Source organism: Natrix helvetica (assembly GCF_964273705.1).
Source record: "Natrix helvetica genome assembly, chromosome: 9".
Lineage (NCBI taxonomy): Eukaryota > Metazoa > Chordata > Lepidosauria > Squamata > Natricidae > Natrix > Natrix helvetica.
In genome coordinates this window covers 3205513-3224558 of record NC_138560.1, presented here as the reverse complement: position 1 = coordinate 3224558, position 19046 = coordinate 3205513, and the positions used below count along the sequence as shown (strand labels likewise).

General features: G+C 45.6%; 3 protein-coding genes across 5 annotated transcripts in view; 1 reads left to right on the top strand and 2 right to left on the bottom strand.

The window, feature by feature from the left end:
* Positions 1-19046, bottom strand: part of PRSS16 (serine protease 16) — a 93011-nt gene that overhangs the window by 59805 nt on the left and 14160 nt on the right. The window contains exons 11-13 of one of the 2 annotated variants that reach the window (XM_081962557.1): positions 18348-18493; positions 16960-17096; positions 16669-16816 (exon numbers count right to left, since the gene is read on the bottom strand). In XM_081962557.1, coding sequence (XP_081818683.1) covers positions 17046-17096; positions 18348-18493 — 197 coding nt within the window. In that variant the 3' untranslated portion in view covers positions 16669-16816; positions 16960-17045. Of the gene's footprint in view, positions 1-16537; positions 16817-16959; positions 17097-18347; positions 18494-19046 lie in introns of those variants that run through there. The other variant, XM_081962556.1, reaches the window with a different exon arrangement.
* On the bottom strand, positions 1157-8562 carry DMAC2 (distal membrane arm assembly component 2). The gene is made up of 6 exons (XM_081962569.1): positions 8449-8562; positions 6450-6637; positions 6070-6150; positions 5170-5309; positions 2511-2673; positions 1157-1430 (listed from the first exon to the last, which is right to left on the bottom strand). Exons 1-6 carry the CDS (start codon positions 8464-8466, stop codon positions 1244-1246), a joined length of 777 nt encoding a protein of 258 aa, XP_081818695.1. The 5' UTR covers positions 8467-8562; the 3' UTR covers positions 1157-1243.
* Positions 9088-16729, top strand: LOC309396955 (uncharacterized protein). 2 transcript variants are annotated; one of them, XM_081962576.1, is made up of 4 exons: positions 9088-9180; positions 9453-9541; positions 13580-13803; positions 15382-16729. In XM_081962576.1, exons 3-4 carry the CDS (start codon positions 13612-13614, stop codon positions 15580-15582), a joined length of 393 nt encoding a protein of 130 aa, XP_081818702.1. In that variant the 5' UTR covers positions 9088-9180; positions 9453-9541; positions 13580-13611; the 3' UTR covers positions 15583-16729. The 2 variants fall into 2 exon arrangements, with proteins under 2 accessions (XP_081818702.1, XP_081818701.1); XM_081962575.1 differs by lacking the exon at positions 9088-9180 and having other exon boundaries at positions 9326-9541.

Below are 19046 nucleotides of genomic sequence, written 5' to 3'. Positions count from 1 at the left end.
ATAAAAAAACCTAGAGTGTGTTGCGTTTATGAAATCATTGAACAGCTCACAAAACTATCCTAAGTAGTCGAATTTGCAGACTTCATCCCCTTCTTGAAATGATTTTTTTTTTGCTCAAATCAACCTTCCGTATCCGTTCCAAAATGGGTTTTTTTCTCTTTCATCTCCATCCAGATGTTTTTCAGCAAAGGCTGCGTGGTTTAGTGTGGGAAAGCCTTGCGTCATTCAACTTTTTGTTGTTGCTTGTTGATCAGAAAAGTCAGCAGTTCAGGTCTCCTGCATGAGTAGGGGGTTGGACTAGATGACCTCCAAGCTCCCTTCCAACTCTTGTTACTATTTACTGCTAAGCCATGTATGCATTAAATGTCCTGTTTTCTTCTGAAATGTTTCTTTTCTTGGATTTGTCCATGGTTGACCTACCGGGGGCTCGAAAAGCTAAAATAAATCTTGGGCTGGGCAGGTGTGGCACATTGGCGGTTGTGACATATATTTTGAGCATCAGGGAGCCGCAGCAGAGGGATGAAAGAGCCACATGGGCCTCCGGAGCTGCAGGTTGCCGACCCCTGCTCTCCCTGTTGGATATGCAAAACTCAATGCAGCCCATCTGGTAGTACGGTACATTATCAAGGGAATCGTTCAGATTTTCCGTTCATTAAACCAAAGGTGCAATTTTTTCTTTTTAAAGTGATCTATTCAAAGTGATCCTTGAAAAAGTGGGGAACGAGCCCCTCCAGCGTTACCTCACCCCCTAAATAGGGAGAGCCCATTTATTACCCCGCTGCCATTAAAAAGAAAAAATGAAATCATTGGCATCCTTTAGAACAGAGGTCTCCAAACGTGGCCACTTTAAGACTTGTGGAGTTCAGCTCCCAGAATTCTCCAGCCAGGGAGCTGAACTCCACAAGTCTTAAAGTGGCCAAGTTTGGACACCCCTGCTTTAGAAGTTCCCCCACCTGGGGCCACATCAGTTGTGCCGGCTTCGACTCGTACAATCCACAACGAGTTGGGTCAACAACTGTCAGCTTTAGAACAACGGTGTCTGTGTGCGTCTATCAGGACGCAAAGGTTTAAAGCAGGGGTGTCCAAACTTGGGAACTTTAAGACTTGTGGACTGCAACTCCCAGAATTCCCCAGCCAGCTATGCTGGCTGGGGAATTCTAGGAGTTGAAGTCCACAAGTCTTAAAGTTCCCAAGTTTGGACACCCCTGCTTTAAAGAATTGTTTTGGTTTCGTCCGTTCCGGTTCAAGTGGAGATCCTGCTGAGCGTGGGGGAAATCCGTTCTTTTTCTGGCTCGGTGGGAGAGTCCGTGTCACCCTGGTCGTCCATCCCCACAATGTAACACTGGGGCAGCATTTCTTCCAGGAGAATCCGAATTAACAGCGGGTGAGAAACGGAACGGAGGCCGGACACATCCAAGCGTTGCAAATTTCTGCAAGAAATGAATACAGGGGATTTTCTCATTGCTTCCATTGACACACACACACACACACCCTGAAAAGATCAGACTGGCGTTTCCTTATTTCATTTTTATTTCTAGCCTGCCTTTAATTGTTTTTAGCAAGAGCTTGAGGTGGTAAAGGTACCTGATACGACTTCTTCTCTCTAATTTCCCCCGCAACAACGACCCTGCAAAGTGGGCTGGACTAAAAAAAGAAGGATTGGCCAAACTCATCCAGCTAGCTTTCATGCCTAAGGGAAGATTAGAACTCACCGTCCCCTGGTGATTGGTCAAAAGTCACCCAGTGGGCTTTCAGGCCTAAGGCGGGACTAGAGTTGAAGTCCACCAATCTTAAAGTCGCCACGGTTGGCTGAGGAATTCTGGGAGTTGAAGTCCACCAGTCTTGAAGTCGCCAAGGTTGGCTGAGGAATTCTGGGAGTTGAAGTCCACCAGTCTTAAAGTCGCCACGGTTGGCTGAGGAATTCTGGGAGTTGAAGTCCACCCGTCTTAAAGGCGCCAAGGTTGGCTGAGGAATTCTGGGAGTTGAAGTCCACCCGTCTTAAAGTCGCCACGGTTGGCTGAGGAATTCTGGGAGTTGAAGTCCACCCGTCTTAAAGGCGCCAAGGTTGGCTGAGGAATTCTGGGAGTTGAAGTCCACCAGTCTTAAAGGCGCCAAGGTTAGCTGAGGAATTCTGGGAGTTGAAGTCCAGGAGTCTTAAAGTCGCCACGGTTGGCTGAGGAATTCTGGGAGTTGAAGTCCACCCGTCTTAAAGTCGCCACGGTTGGCTGAGGAATTCTGGGAGTTGAAGTCCACCAGTCTTAAAGTCGCCACGGTTGGCTGAGGAATTCTGGGAGTTGAAGTCCACCAGTCTTAAAGGCGCCAAAGTTGAAGACCCCCTGCTCTAAAGTTCCCTTCCAATTCAAGGACGCAATGACTCGCGCCACCATCTAAGGCGCTTGGCACTCCCTGGAAAAACCCCATCTCTGCTTCTCTCCTCTCTTTTTCCCTGCCCTGGAGTGAAGAAGCCTCCCTGGGATGGAGACCCACCGTCCCTACACGGCTGCACTTACTCAAAGTGGTGGAGGCAAGGCAGCCCTTTCTCCGTGATCCGGGGACAGCCGGCCAAACTCAAAGTCTGCAGGGTGGAACCAAAGGGGTGCAGCAGGTTCAGGCACCAGTCGTCAACGAGGGGGCACCTGCTCAGGTCCAGATGCTTCAGGCCTTTCAGGTTCGCTGCGGGGAGAATCCAGGGGATTGGAGGAGATGGAAAAGGGGAATGGGATTTTTTATTAGGCATATTAAGAGGAAAGGACTATAAAAAAAACACAATATGGCAGGGAAGGCCGACCTTTTTCTCCTCGCGGGCCAAAAGTATGCGATCGTGTCCACCCCCATAATTTAATGCCCCCCTGTGCCGTGCCCCCTGCGCATGCGTTAATTCCCCCCCCCCACTGCTCCATCCATGCGCGCACAGCTTTTTTGGAGCCTGGGGAGGGGGGGGAACGGCCTCTCCCTCCCCCACCCTGGAGGCTCTCCGGAGCCTGGAAATGTCCCATTTTCCGACTTCCGGTGGGCCGTTTATCGCCCTCCCCAGGATGCAGAGGTTTTCTAGGAGCCTCCGGAGGACGAAAAACCACCCAACGCACAAACTGAAAGTTCAGGAACGGACTTCCAGGTTGCCCATTGGGGCGGTTTTCTTTCTCTGGAGGGTGGAAAACAGTCCAACATAAACCAGAAGTCCATTCTGGAATTCTGCTGGTTTTTGCATTGGGTGGTTTTTGACCCTCCAGAAGCTTCATGATGCTTCCCTGGAGCCTCCAGTGGGCGAAAAACGGCCAAAAATCAAGCCCAAAAATCAAGCCCAAAAATCATCTGGCCAGCACTCGCAGGCGCGCTGGAGCTGAGAGGATAACGCCTCGTGTGCCCTCAGAAATGGCGCCGTGTGCCACTTGCAGCATGCGTGCCATAGCTTCGCCATCACGGCAATATATCGTGTGACTCATAATAACAGCAGACAGAATCATACAGGCGCAAAACGGGAAACACAATAGCGTCCCCTCTGATGGAACGGTGATAGAAGTGCTTGAATGTGCGGAGATGGAGAAGTTAGCAATGGAAATTAAAGAAAGAGGAGAAAGGGAATATGCTCTGATTTGGGACACGTGGTATAATTGCTTAAGAATAGAAGTAAAGATCAAGAATGCTCCAGGAAAGGAAGATGTGATACACATAGTGATGTAGTTATAATAATAGCACACTGTATAAAATAGATACCTACATAAAAGGAAAGGAAAAAATAAGGTAAGTAGCTTGAATGTACACATTAGATCAGGGGTGTCCAAACTTGGCAACTTTAAGACTTGTGGACTTCAACTCCCAGAATTCCCCAGCCAGAAGTCCACAAGTCTTAAAGTTGCCAAGTTTGGACACCCCTGCATTAGATATACCGATACCAGAGCGTTGTAAAGATTGAAATTGTGACACAAAATGAAGAAAATTGTTCAATAAAAATTATTTAAAAAAAGAAAGAAAAGAAAACGGGCACAGAATCAAATGCACAACCGGGAGAATCTGGGAAACGCCTGAGATCGTTTGCGTTAAAAACACACACACACACACACACAGAGGGCAAAAGTTGCAAATGGCCCTATAACTCATGGAGGGGAGAAGAGGGAGAAGTCATTAAGATTTATGGGGCGCAGATGATGAAGGTGTGACACGCCAGACAGTTAGGGTGAGGTAGTGGCTGTGGTGCCAGACGGGGAGTGTAGAGACAGGCACTGCCAAGTCTACCTACCCACCCACCCACTGCCACCCCCGCCATGAAAGCTTTGCAAGTGATGTCTGAGCTGTCGTTCTTCCCAGTTGCACCTCACAAATGTGCTGCGGCCGTAGTAAAGAATGGGAATTTGCTATGTAAAGCATCCCGTCAAGAGGAGGAAAAGGAACAGCGGGAGGAAGTGTAATGAGGAGGAGGAGGAGGAAGAGGGGGATGGGGAAGAGGGAGGAGAGGAACTAAGGGAGGGAAGAAGAGGGGCGGATAGGTAGGGGGGAGGAGGAAGGAAAGGAATAGGGTAGGGGGAGGAGAGGAATGGGGGAGAAGGAATGGGGAGAGGGGCAGGGGGAAGGAGGTAGGGGAGGAATGGGGGACAGGGAAAGGGGTAATGAGAAGGAGGGAATGGAGGAGGAGGAGGAGGACGATGATGAAGAAGAGGGAGGAGGGGAAATGGGGAAGAGAAGGGAGAAGGAGGAAGTGGGGCAGATAGGTAGGGGGAAGGAGGAAGGAAAGGAATAGGGAAGTTGGGGAGGGGGAAGGGGAGAGGGAGGAGGGGGAAAGGAGGAGGGGGAATATGGGAAGGAGGAGGAAGAGGAGGAGAGAGAGGGAGGAGGAAAAGGAGGGGAGGAGGAAGGGGAGGAATGGGGGAGGAGGACAAGGGGGTAGAGGGTGAAGAGGAGGAGGGGGGAATATGGGAAGGAGGAAGAGGAGGAGGGGTGAAGGAGAGGCAGGAGGAAGGAATGGGGGAATGGGGGAGGGGGACGAGGGGGAGAGGATGTGGAAGAGGAGGAGGAGGGGGAGGAGGAAGAGGAGGGGAGGAGGGACGGGGGGATGGAGGGAGGGACAAGGGAGAGAGGGAGGGGGGAGGAATAGGAGGGAAGGAGGGGCAGGGGGCAAGGGGTTACTGCCACCCAAACCTTCCCAGGCCCCAAACGGAGGCCGAGATTTCTCACCGAAGTTTTTCAGGCCGATGTAATTGATGAAGGAGCCGCTGAGGTCGATGCCTTCCAAGGATTTCCCACAATAATCTCTAAAATTGATGTTTTCTTCCTCTTTAGGGTCCACACGATACCAATCCATTTGGTCCTGGAAACTAAAGCAAAATAAACCTGTTTTTTGGGGTGGGGGATAATAATAATAAAAAATCTCCTGATCTCAACAAATATTGTGGTCAAGTGTGAATCGAGGTGTCTGGGAGGGTTGTGGCCTGCTAGCGACCAGCGGATCTGGCATCAGAGTCGGACAGTGAGGAGGTTGGGGAGGGACATGGGCCAGTCCTGGAGTCTGGGGAAGGCTCTGATGAGGGCTCTGTGTCGGAGGCAGAGACGGGGCCAGGGCCGTCTGACAGTTATCAGCTGCCTTCGGAGTCAGACATCAGTGGGGCAGACGAACAGCTGGAGCCTGTTCCCAGTGTGTGCATGCGCAGAGTTGCCAGAAGAAAAGAACAACTCAGAAATCAGAGTCGATTTGGGAGTAAACTCACAAGTGGAAGGCTTTTGCAGGAAAAAATTCATTTGTTAGATTCATTTCAGGAGTGTGAAGATCTGTCCGTGACTCTCAGAGACTCTGTGCCAAGTCTTTCCTTGCACAGCATCTCCTTTGGAAAATATTCACATGGCAGCTTTCCAAGCTAGGTAAGGTCTGTGGTCATAAATACTCCTTTGAAAGGCTGTTTGCCAGGCCTTTGCTGAATGGGAATGAGAGGAAATCACATTCGTTTAATAAAAGGGGTTTTGTCGGGATCAGGACTCTGCCTTGTGCTTTTTGGGGAAGCCTAGGTCAGAACTGGGAGGGAGGAAAGGATACAACCCTCCCACAATGCAGCGGTGGATAAAAATAGGCGTTGCACATACCGAATGGCTCCCTGCAGCTTCAGGACAAAGATGGCGGCTCCGATATCACTGCCATAGAGCTGGTGTAGGTGAGTGTCATACCTGTGGGTGGAAAAGGTATTAAAAAAACCTCCTTGGGAAACTCTTTGTCGGTTATAGAAAACTTCCATATTTCATGTGTGTATTTCAATCCACAGAGTTCCCCAGCCAGCATGCTTAAAGATGCAAGGACTTCAATCCCCAGAATTCCCCAGCCACCATGCTTGAAGACACATGGACTTCAATTCCCAGAATTCCCCAGCCACCATGCTGGAATCTAATCCATCTCTGTCCAGTTCAGGAATCCACTACTATAGCAGGAATTAGAGGGAGATTCTTAGAGTCCTCCCAAGTCCACCTACTTGTTTCCTTTTTCCATTTTCCATCTCTTTAATTTCCGGCCAATTTCGACAAAGCTTTCAATGTCGTAGAAGCGGCTGGAGAGATACTGAAATATCCCACCTTTCTGGCGGTTTGAAGAAAGACCCTCGGAAGTGCTGCTAAACTGACAGCCGACGTATAAGGAGGTCAAACGTTTGCTTTGCCGGAGCTGGAAAGAGAAGGAAGCAGAAGCAATATTTCCTACAAAGAAAGAAACCCTTGTTGTTTAGTTGAGTTAGTTGAGTTGAGTTGTTGAGTTGAGTTTACTGTCACTGTCAATTAACAGCACCACCAGCTGGTCAGCATTTTTAGCTACACAGCAAATAAATGTCTATGGAGATTAAAAGTCATTCAGGCTACGGTTGTCTCAAAAGTTTCGAAAGCGAAACGTCTTTAAGGAAAAAACAAGAAAGCCCACTTGCCTTTGGAAAAAGCACTTTTGGTACACAGCAAGTATTTTTTAGAGCTTCACAAATTACTATTTTCTACTCCTACCTTAGGCACAAAAAAAACAGCTGAGGGAGTTTGGGCCCCTCACCAGGAGACGGTGAGTTCTAGTCCTGCTTTAGGCATAAAAGCCAACTGGATGACTTTGGGCCAATGACCAAGAGATAGTGAGTTCTAGTCCTGCCTGATGTATGAAACCTGGCTGGCTAACTTTGGGTCAATCACCAGGAGATTATGAGTTGTAGTTCCTCCTTAGGCGTGAAAGATGGCTGGGTGATTTGGGGCCAGTCTCTCTCTCTCTCAGCCCAATTGACCTTACAGGGTTGTTGTTGTGGAGAAAACAAGTGGAGGGGAAGTGTGTTGTATATGCCACCTTGAGTTATTTGTAAAAATAATACCGTAGAGGCAGGATACAAATACAGACAATCTATAAGAAAGCACGTTTTTCTTTTAACTAAGATTATTTTTTTAGGCCTGCCCGAATCTGCACTTTCAGCAACCACACAATAGGAAGCCTAGCCTGAAAGACCTTAAATACGCTTGCAACTTTCAAGAAAGATTCTAACCTAGCTGGGAAAAAGGTGAAGTAGCCCATAAATCAGTCCCTTGTAGACGGTTATCTAGAATCACTTTTTTCCGATTATTCAAACTTCATGTGCAATCTACGACTTTTGTTATTTATTTACTTACTCGTGTATCACATGTACTGAATGTATGCATCGTTTGTTTCTCCACCCTATAAAAAACTTCACATACCTCTTTTTTAAAAAATCCATTTTGCTTTGCCTGCATTACTTGATTCGTACAGCTAGTCCTCACCTTACAACAGTTCACTTAGTGACGGTTCGAATTTACAACGGAACTGAAAAAAGTAAGTTATGACCATTTTTCACACTTACGACCCTTGTGGCATCCTCGTGGTCACGTGATCCAAATTCAAGACGCTTGGCAAACCGACTCGTGTTTATGACGGTTGCCGTGTGGTCACGTGATCCCCCTTTTTTTGCGACCTTCCAGCAAGCAAAGTCAAGGGGGAAGCCTGATTCACTTAACGACCGTGTTACCAACCTAACACCTGCAGTGATTCACTTAGCCCCCCCTCCCGTACAAGAAAGAAATCCGCTTAACAACGGTCTCACTTAGCAAAAGAAATGGGGGGGCTCCGTTGTGGTCATAAATCGAGGACTACCTGTATTTTCAGTAGGAAAAGCTCTTTTGCAAAGGTAAAAGTGTTTTTTTTTTCACTCCCAACTTCAGGGAATAGGTGTGCAGCTCCACGCACACTCCGGCTGCCTGAGATTTGAAGCAACTCACATGCACAGATACATAAATAAAGGCAAAATAAATATCTAATAATGCCAAATACCTATGGACAAGGAGGGAGGGGAGCTAAAGGAGGGGCTGACACCCCTGGGAGTCATTTTCCTGCCTTGCCCTTCATCGAAAACCGAGGTACCGAGTTCAAATCCGGTCTATTTGTTCTGAAATGGGTTTGCCACGAAAAGCAAACAACCCCCCCCCCCAACTACTCACCAGCACCGGCGCCGCCATCTTTAAGCGCGTCACGTGACTCCCCGCCGGCCGAAAGGACCTTCCCGCGACCTGCTGAGACTGCGCCTGTGCGTAGTCTCGGGCATGCTCACTCGTGAGAAGTGAAACTCCTCCCGACCTTGCCTTGCCCTTACTTGGCATTAGCGCCTCTTGCGGTACAATATTGAAACTATTTGAATATGTGCCTTCAAATAGCCTTTGGAAAGAAGACAGTCCTTGATCATAATAATAATAATAAAAAAATTGCAATGATCAATTAATTGCTTTGCCTTATCACACTCAGGATTGAAGTCTTGGAATATTCTGTAGTATGCGGGATGATGATTTTTTTCCCCCCATGGAAAAATAAAAATTCTGCACATGGTCAGAGGCACTCTTTTCTTTGGGTAATTGATTGCCCAAGCTACTGGCTCTCCCCAATCCCCTGGGAAAGTCGTCATTGTGTGATCCGGGGACACTAAAATTATCTAAAATACATCCCACTTGCCAAGCACCTAAATCTTGATAAGGGGACCATAGGGATTCTGTGACGGTCTCTCTCTCTCTCTCTCTCTCTCACACACACACACAAACACACACACACACCTGGGCACCTGTGAACTTTGAATTAACTGCCCTGCTGGCAGCCAGAGAATTAGGTGTGGATTTTTAAAGCACACAGAGGCATTTTCAGGACAAGCCCAGCAGGTAAACAATTTTCAGGTTCACCGAAAGGTGAGTTAGGGTGGTTGCTATGAGTAAGTTACCTGCTCAGATATAATTTCCCCCCCCCCCCCCGTCTCTTCCCCTCCCAGTTCACTTTCAGAACTGGGCACCTTTTAGTAACTTGTTCTTTCCTCCAGAGCTAACTCCAGCGCGAACAGGGGCCCAAAATCCAGCCTTAAAAACAAAAAATTAAATGAAATTAAATTAAAAACCTGCTTCCAGTTTTGACCACCTGGGTTACTTCCCCTGGGAGAACGATTCCTTGTGTTGTTTTTTTCCAGAGGGTGAAAATAGCTGGACGTCCCATCCTGAAGAATTCGATGGAGACGTCCTAAAATGGGATGAAAAAGCAAAGAATGGAATTGGGAAGGTAAGTGCTGATGGGTCAGAGCTGGGAAGTTTCAGAAAATCCTGTTCTTCAAACTTTGCAGAAGAGGAAATGAGGAATTTAGGAATTATTAGGGGCTATTTTAGGATCTCAAAGGTGATTTTTTTTGTCTTTCAAAAGGCAACTGGACGGGGTTTATTTAAGGAAGGAGAGGAAGACTTTATGCTTCTTAGCCAAGCATTTTCATCCATCAATTGGAGGAGGGGGGGGGGAAGCACCTTTGAGACAATCTATGACCTGAATTACTAAGAATCTCCATAGATTATTTTAGGAATTTTCCTCTTTAAAAAACCCTCAAAAGCAGCGTCAAAATAAACAGCCACAACAGTAAGATTGAAACTCCAATTTTTTGGGGAGGAGATCGTGTGACACTCTATAGGTCTCGTGGCTTGGCAATTTTCTTGCAGACATTTCATGACCCAGCTAGGTAATATCATCAGTGCAAGAAGGAAGGGGGATTTTCGGAGATGAAGAAGGGGAGGAGAAAGGGGAGGGGGGCTGAGGGATCCTTGGTTCTCTCTGAGCTTGGTAGTTTTCTTGCGGATGTTTCATGACCCCACTAAATAACATCATCAGTGCTCTGTTTTTAAGGGACACGGTGGCTCAGTGGCTAAGACGTTGAGCTTGTCGATCAGAAATGTCGGCAGTTTGGTGGTTCGAATCCCTAGCGCCGTGTAAATGGAGCGAGCTCCCCTTAGTTGTCCCAGCTTCTGCCAACCTAGCAGTTCGAAAGCACGTAAAAATGCAAGTAGAAAAATAGGGACCACCTTTGGTGGGAAGGGAACAGCCTTTGCCGTTAAGTCATGCCGGCCACATGATCACGGAGACGTCTTCGGACAGCGCTGGCTCTTCTGCTTTGAAATGGAGAGGAGCGCCGCCCCCTAGAGTCGGGAACGACTAGCCCATATGTGCGCGGGAGACCTTTACCTTTAACCAATGCAGTAACGACCTAAATATCTAAAGGAGTGACATTGTAGGCAGATTGAATTGTTGTACGGTTGTAACTTTAATCAGTAATGTACTAGGCAGTATCCTGTCACTCGAGGTTAGGGTGTGTGTGTGTGTGTGTGTGTGTGTGTGTTTTGCAGCATTCACCTTCGTTTTGTTCCTTTGGTTAACTGATATAAGAAAGCTCTGATTATAATGAAGTCATCATTATAGCAACAACAGGAGGAAGGGCTGAGACATTGCAGTTTTTCCAGGGATATCTAGTTAAATTAATAACTTAAAACAATTGTTATAGTAATGTTAACAATAGCTATGAAACTGGATTTCAGGACATAGTTACAATACAATACAATACAATAGCAGAGTTGGAAGGGACCTTGGAGGTCTTCTAGTCCAACCCCCTGCCTAGGCAGGAAACCCTATACCGTTCCAGACAAATGGCTATCCAGCATCTTCTTAAAAGACTTCCAGTGTTGGGGCATTCACAACTTCTGGAGGCAACTTCTGTTCCACTGATTAATTGTTTTCACTGTCAGGAAATTTCTCCTCAGTTCTAAGTTGCTTCTCTCCTTGATTAGTTTCCACCCATTGCTTCTTGTTCTGCCCTCAGGTGCCTTGGAGAATAGCTTGACTCCCTCTTCTTTGTGGCAACCCCTGAGATATTGGAACACTGCTATCATGTCTCCCCTAGTCCTTCTTTCTCTTTATAACAAGAATGAGAGTTCTAAAAAGGCTGGGGCAAAAGAACGCACAAGTCACCGCAAGATTAGCAACCAATGTTTTCCTTCAAACATTTGCCAATTTGCAGTTCTTGGCTTGTGTGTGTGTGTGTGTGTGTGTGTGTGTGTAGGGTTGTGAGAGAGGATGGGAAACCGCATTTTTAAAAATAAGGATTTACAGCTGTTTTCCCACAGCTATTTCCGTCTCCCTGGGTGGATTTGTTTGTTTTTCTGCAGGGGAATAAAATTCCATTAGAGAAGGAAATCCAGTATAGTGCTATTTCTCAACCTCCCTCTTCGGCCCTGGCATTTCCGGGTGGTTTTTAAGCCTGCTTAGTTTTATTCCAGATCATAGCAAATTTAGTGGGCCCTGGCATTCAGGTAAAGTTTGGTCTTTCCCCTAAAAAGCTTCTTCCATGCCGTGTTTCATCCCTGGAAGCTTTCAAGAACACTGGACTGCCCTCTGTCAGAAATGGTGCAGGGTCGAGAGGAGGAGCCAATGTCACGACGAGACGATGTGCGATCTCAATACTCTGAGATCGCCGTGATACTTTTGCCGCTGGGTGGTCCAAACGGACCTAAACCATCCCGCAGAGACGGTGAACGGGAAGAATACGTCCTGCCGATCTCAGGGACATCGCAAAGTCCCTGATCGATCCAGGAGAAATTATTCTAGCTGGCGACAAAAGCATAGCCCCTAGGCTGATGAGGTTGGGGCGGCTCCAAAACGGAAGGATACGGAAAGAGAAAGTGTTTTCAGCTGGTGAGGAATTTTTACCGGTTTAAAAGAGACTGCCTATAAAAAACTTAAAGTTAATTGAGAATCCGCTGACATCTATGGTGATTGGTTTGCGTCTAGAAATGGAAAGAGTGGAATACAGAAAGAGGAATTAAATGGAGGGGAACTCAACCCCAGATGGAAAGATACAGAAGAAGGAAAAATAAAAGAATTTATGGATTTAAAGAGAGAATTTTTATTAGCAACATCATTGAAAACACCACTGACAATTAAAGATAAGCTGATCAAACAAACAGAAGAAGGGCATTGAAATTACATGAGCAACTTAATAAGCAATGAGTTGCAAAGAGGAGTCCATACAAATTTGATTAGAGGACTGATACCACAAATGGCAGAAGACATGAGACTGTTTTGCTACTGGAAAGATACAGGTTGATAGCTGGAAGTGTATAATTTAAAACTAGTTAAACTTAGTGAAATTTAGTGACAATAGATATAGTTAAATAAATAATTGATAATGATAATAATGTATACAATGTGTAGTGTTATGATAAGTAATCATTGGATATGAATATTGAATGGTACCCATGAAAGGAAGATTAGAAATCCTTTTGGATTATATATAAAGATTAATAAAAAAGAACTAAGTTAGATTCAGTTAAGTCTTGATTATTAGGGGGGAAATGTCATGATGCAGGATATAGTCAAATAAAGGAGGGATAATGATAACAACGTATGTATATGTATGGGTACAACATAAGGAAACTGGATGTAAATTGTAAACAGTGATTTGGAAAGGAGGATTAGAAAATTTTGTTACTAAATATTATGGATGTTCAGCTAGAATAGGACATAAGGATTCAGTGTTATTGGAGGATTTTAGAAATAGTAAATGAAATGCCAGTATGTGGTTATGTATTAAGTCTTGGTATATTTTATGATGAAAGACGTTTAAACAATTATAGTCAAATGAAAATGGAGGTATGATGATGGTAACGTATAAATATCTGAGTTAAAATACTTGAGTTAATATGAATTATGGTTGATGACTGTGGAAGAGATGCACGGAAGCCTTTAGTAACCAACTGATAACACTTTCTACAGTATGTAAAGAAGGAGGATTCTTTGGGTTGTGTTTGTTTTGAAAATTATATATATATAATTCTCGTTATATAAAATTATATATATATAAAGAAATGGTGCGGGGTCTCCTGCTTGGGCAGGGGGTTGGACTAGATGACCTACAAGGTCCCTTCCAACTCTGTTATTTTATTATATTTGATAGATGAGAATATTTGTCTTGCTTTCTGGCGCTTCTGAAAATAAGTTGACCCCCTCCTCTTTGTGGTAGCCCCTCAAATATTGTTGAATGGAGTGACCGTAAGATTGGAGACCAGGAATTCAAGATGGATTTCTTATCAAAGTTTGTGCAAGACACATAGTGAGAATTCCTCCTGGAGAAATCGTGTAGGAATGAGTGAAGACGCCATGATGGATGAGTCATCAGAGGGGCCTTGCTTAGGATAGAAGACCTCCTCCTGATCACCAGGCTGGTGGTCCTCCTGCAGAGAAGGAACTTCCAAAGAATGAACTAACCCTGCCATCTTTTCTCAGGTAGCTTTGAAAGGAGAGCCCAACCCATCTCCATGGACACCTGGACCAAGGAAGAGGAGGAGGCACCTCCCTTCAAAGGGCTGCCCCCCTTACCTAAAATGTTTTGGGGGGCTCCTCTGTCTCAAGAACCTCTCCCTGAGATGGCAGAGCAGGAAGAGATCAAACCCCTGGAGGGGGACCCCATCAGTCTCCATGGAAAAATCTCCTGGGTGCAGAGAGAAATGGTGAGGGTCTCCATTTTCCCTTCAGAGGGCAGGGAAAGGCCTGAGAGATGTTGTTTTCCAGAAGTCCTTTGTTGTTTTCTAGAAGTCCTTTTATTGACAACATGCTATCAAATCAGCTCATAGCAACTATACAGGTAGATACCTGGCTTAATAGCTGTAACTATGAGCGGGATCTTGGAGTCTTAGTGGACAATCTATTAAATATGAGCTGTTTCTACATATACATTGATGTTAGTTGCGAAGTCGTGTCCGACCCATCGCAACCCCATGGACAACATTCCTCCAGGCCTTCCTATCCTCTACCATCCTCTGGAGCCATTCAAGCTCACGCCGACTGCTTCGGTGACTCCATCCAGCCACCTCCTCCTCTGTCGTCCCCTTCTTCTTTTGTCCTCAATCTTTCCCAGCATGTGGCTCTTCTCCAGGGAGTCCTTCTTCCTTCTCATTTGGTGGCCAAAGTCTTTGAGTTTCCTCTTCAGGATCTGGCCTTCTAAACAGCAGTCAGGGTTGATCTCCTCTAGGACTGACCGGTTGGATGGCCTTGCGGTCCAAGGGACTCGCAGGAGTCTTCTTCAACACCAGAGTTCAAAGGCCTCCACTCTTTAACGCTCAGCCTTCCTTGTGGTCCAACTTTCACAGATAGATAGATAGATAGATAGATAGATAGATAGATAGATAGATAGATGATAGATAGATAGATAGATAGATAGATAGATAGATAGATGATAGATAGATAGATAGATAGATAGATAGATAGATAGATACAATACAATACAATACAATACAATAGTAGAGTTGGAAGGGACCTTGGAGGTCTTCTAGTCCAACCCCCTGCCTAGGCAGGAAACCCTACACTGTTCCAGACAGATGGCTATCCAACATCTTCTTAAAGACTTCCAGTGTTGGGGCATTCACAACTTCTGGAGGCAACTTCTGTTCCACTGATTAATTGTTCTAACTGTCAGGAAATTTCTCCTCAGTTCTAAGTTGCTTCTCTCCTTGATTAGTTTAGATGATAGATGATAGATGATAGATAGATAAATAGATAGCTAGATAGCTAGATAGCTAGATAGAGCTAAAAAGTCAGGAGTCAATGCCTCCCCCACTTGTATCTTACATTTTCTTTTCCTCTCTTTTTCCTTCCTCTAATTTCCCATTTCTACTTCTCGTTGTATTTTATATATCTAAATAAAACAACAATAAAAGTGATTCTTTCTGGAACTGTTTAAAAACTGTATATGTACAAAATGTGAACAGTCACTCATCTAAGAATATGGGTTAAGTTCTTTTTTTTTTGCCTATAATAGTAGATGTTTATAAATGGAAGACAATGTTTGTCATATTTCTTGCTTGCACAGGTTGCACTATGAAACAATTTGAGATTGTATAAACCTGTCCACCCCGCCCTGCACTGAGATCTTGCAGGTATTAAATTAAAAAGAAAAGAGAGAGAGAAAAAATTTATTACTGTTCTAAAAAAAAAAGTTATTCTTTCTAGAGAGGACTCCCTCCCCAAAAAACACATCACCGTCCTTGGTGACTAATAAAAGCTGTTTGGTTTGACATTTCCCTCCCCAGCTGCGTCTGCGAAGGAGCGATCTGACCCTTTTCCGTCATCTCTACCTCCTTGCCCTGGAGATTCAGGATCTCAGCGAGTTACATCAGGAGATGGTGAACTTCTCAAAGGAGGAGCTGGCAGGAGAGGATACCAATCAAACCGGAGACAGGAAAACAACTGGGCAGACCCAGCAGGAAGCCGCTTTTGAACTGACCATCTGAAAAAAAGACCACAGCTTCCTGTTTGAACCCGCTGGACAAAATGTAACTGGACACAAGGGAACCCCAAATTTCAGTTGTTAAGTGAGACATTTGATAAGTGAGCTCACCGTTGCTTGTCCCAGCTTCTGCCAACCTAGCAGTTCGAAAGCATGTGAAAAATGCAAGTAGAAAAATAGGAACCACCTTTGGTGGGAAGGGAACAGCGTTCCGTGCGCCTTTGGGGTTGAGTCTTGCCGGCCACATGACCACGGAGACGTCTTCGGACAGCGCTGGCTCTTCGGCTTTGAAACGGAGATGAGCACTGCCCCCTAGAGTCGGGAACGACTAGCATGCATGTGCGAGGGGAACTTTTACCTTTAAAAAACCTTTTCCTAGATTTTAGTCTCAACTGAGTGGGGCCGTAGGCCATAGGTGTCTAAATATTGATGATTTGAATCTCTTTTTGTATGCTGCTTCTTCTCTGCAAACATCAGGTTGTCTGCGGCCCTGTGATTAAAATTTGGATATTTATAATTAGGATATTTGGGTCATAATTTACAACTTTCCCAACTGGGAAAGTTGTAAATTATGACCCAAATATCCTAATTATAAATATCCATATTTTAATTAAGAAATTATAACTATTCAAATTTTCCCAATGGGGAAAGCTGGATTGGCTTAAGAACAGCTTGAACTGGGTCATAAAATTGGGCCCGATTCATTTAATGACCACATTATTTAGCAATGGAAGTTCTGGGCCCAATGGTGATTGTAAGGCAAGGTTTACCTATAAAGGGAAAAAGTTTCATCATGGCTAAGTTTTCTTCTATCGCAAGCCACTAATTATTACTTTTTTTAAAACCGGCAAACTTTCTTCTGTAGCCTTCTTTTCCTTAAAGAGTTGTGACTTCATTGGCAAGCGACCTCACAACAATCACAGCACCCCCCTCCAAAGGGACAACATGCTTAACTAGGGTTTTATCAAATGTATGACTTTTATTGTTATAAATTTACATTTTGTCCCCACGGACTAGGTTTCACACGACGCAAAATCAAAGCCAGCCCAGCGAGGGCTTCGTGCCGCAGGCTACGTCAGCCGAGATCTACAGAGAAAAATCTTCATTTTTTAAAAAATGTGCATTTGGAAAGCAGTGTGTTGTTGTTTTTTTATAAAAAAGTTAAAAAAAGCAAGCCACAGTGGCAAAAAGAGGTAGTTTTGGTGTGTGGCGAAAGAATTTCGTGAAAGTCTCTAAGTCAGGGGTGTCCAAACTTGGGAACTTTAAGACTTGTGGACTTCAATTCCCAGAATTCCCCAGCCAGCATGGCTGGCTGGGGAATTCTGGGAGTTGAAGTCCACAAGTCTTAAAGTTCCCAAGTTTGGACACCCCTGCTCTAAGTGAAGGCGAGTCCAAACAGCTTTGCTCCGTATCGCTAGCTACGCATAAGGCTTCAGCTACTTTCCTTTCTTGTGTACGCAGGTTATTTCAGTGAATTTTTGCTAAATTCAGCCATTTGCCAACCCAGGAAGTAATTTGCTAAAGAAAGGAAGGGAAAAAAAGAGCACATTTTACTAACTTCAAAGAAGTATTAGTTTGCCTTCTCAGCTGACTCTTTATTTATTTATTATTCATATTTATAGACCGCCCCCTCTCCCGAAAGGGACTCTTTGCCAATCTTCTGTTCTTACTTGTTTCCTCCTCTATTTATTCATTTCTATCCCTCCTTTAATATTTTTATAAATAACTGAAGGCTGTAAAATACACAGAATACTCCTTCCCCTTTCCTCTTTTTCCCAAAACAACAACTTTGTGAGGTGGCTTGGGCTGAGAGAGAGTGACTGGCATAAAGTCACCCAACTGGCTTTCATTTTCCAAGCTGACACTAGAACTCCCTGTCTCCTGGGGATTGGCCCAAAGTCACCCACCTGGCTTTCATGCCTAAGATGGGACTAGAACTCCCTGTCTCCTGGTGATTAGCTCAGTCACCCACCTGGCTTTCATGCCTAAAATGGGACTAGAACTCCCTGTCTCCTGGTGATTAGCTCAGTCACTCACCTGGCTTTCATGCCTAAGATGGGACTAGAACTCCCTGTCTCCTGGTGATTAGCTCAGTCACCCACCTGGCTTTCATGCCTAAAATGGGACTAGAACTCCCTGTCTCCTGGTGATTAGCTCAGTCACTCACCTGGCTTTCATGCCTAAGATGGGACTAGAACTCCCTGTCTCCTGGTGATTAGCTCAGTCACCCACCTGGCTTTCATGCCTAAAATGGGACTAGAACTCCCTGTCTCCTGGTGATTAGCTCAGTCACTCACCTGGCTTTCATGCCTAAGATGGGACTAGAACTCCCTGTCTCCTGGTGATTAGCTCAGTCACTCACCTGGCTTTCATGCCTAAAATGGGACTAGAACTCACCATCTCTTGGTGATTGGTTGAAAGTCACCCACGCGGCTTTTGTTCCTAAGGCGGGACTACAACCACTGTCTTCTATTCATTGGTTCAAATCCACCCAGCTGACTATCATGCCTAAAGTACAACTAGAACTCCCAGCCTCACAGTTTCTAGCAGGTGCTTACCATGTGAATAACTTTATTACTTATTTTTATTTGGAAAAGGTTCACCTTGCCCCAAATTGAAACCCCGAACGGGAACACCTCACGGGGGGGTCTCGATGTCAGACTGATTATTTGTTGATTTTTTTAAAAAATGTATTATGCCACCCATTGCAATTTCCTCCCCCCCCCCCCCCCCCACTCTGCTTGCTTCAGCCTCCTTCAGCAGCCTCACCTGTCTGGCACGGATAAGGGACCAAGGGTCGCCGGGTGCGGGCGAATACATATTGGCACAATGCGAGGTGCCGTTGATTAAAATCGCCAGTTCTGAATCGGACTCGTTCTTGAGGACGCTCAGGGGGTGCCAAGGGTCTATGTCCCCTGTGAAGGGTCGAAAAAAGAAAGCAAACGAAAGAGGGGGGAAAAAATCAGTCAGTCTCAGGCAGGGATTCCGGGCTCAATTACAGTCGTGTTGCCAGCACTGATGATGTTCTCTAGTTGGGTCATGAAATGTCTGCCAGGAAACCACCAAGCTCCGAGAGCACCAAGGACTCCACACAGTGGTGAAATCTAAAACATTTTGCTTACCAGTTCTGTGGGCACAGCTTGGGGGTGGGGGTAATGTGACTGGGTGGGCGTGGCTATGTCATCATATGACCAAGGGGGGAGGGGAGGCAAAAGACAGGCGCTCAGTTTAACAATGTCCTGCTAGAGCAGAGGGTTGGACTAGATGACCTCTAGTTCCCTTTCAGCCTTGCATTGCTATGCCCTTTCAAGGTATCCTCTGATGCAGCGTCTAGTACGAGGTTTGTGGTCCTTCCTCCCTCTCCTTTTGCCCTCCCTCCCTCCCTTTCCTTTCCTTCCTTCCTTCCGCAGCACCCTCCATCCACCCACCCACCCCGTTTTTGGCCTAGCAGGCCTCAGGGAAGCCCCC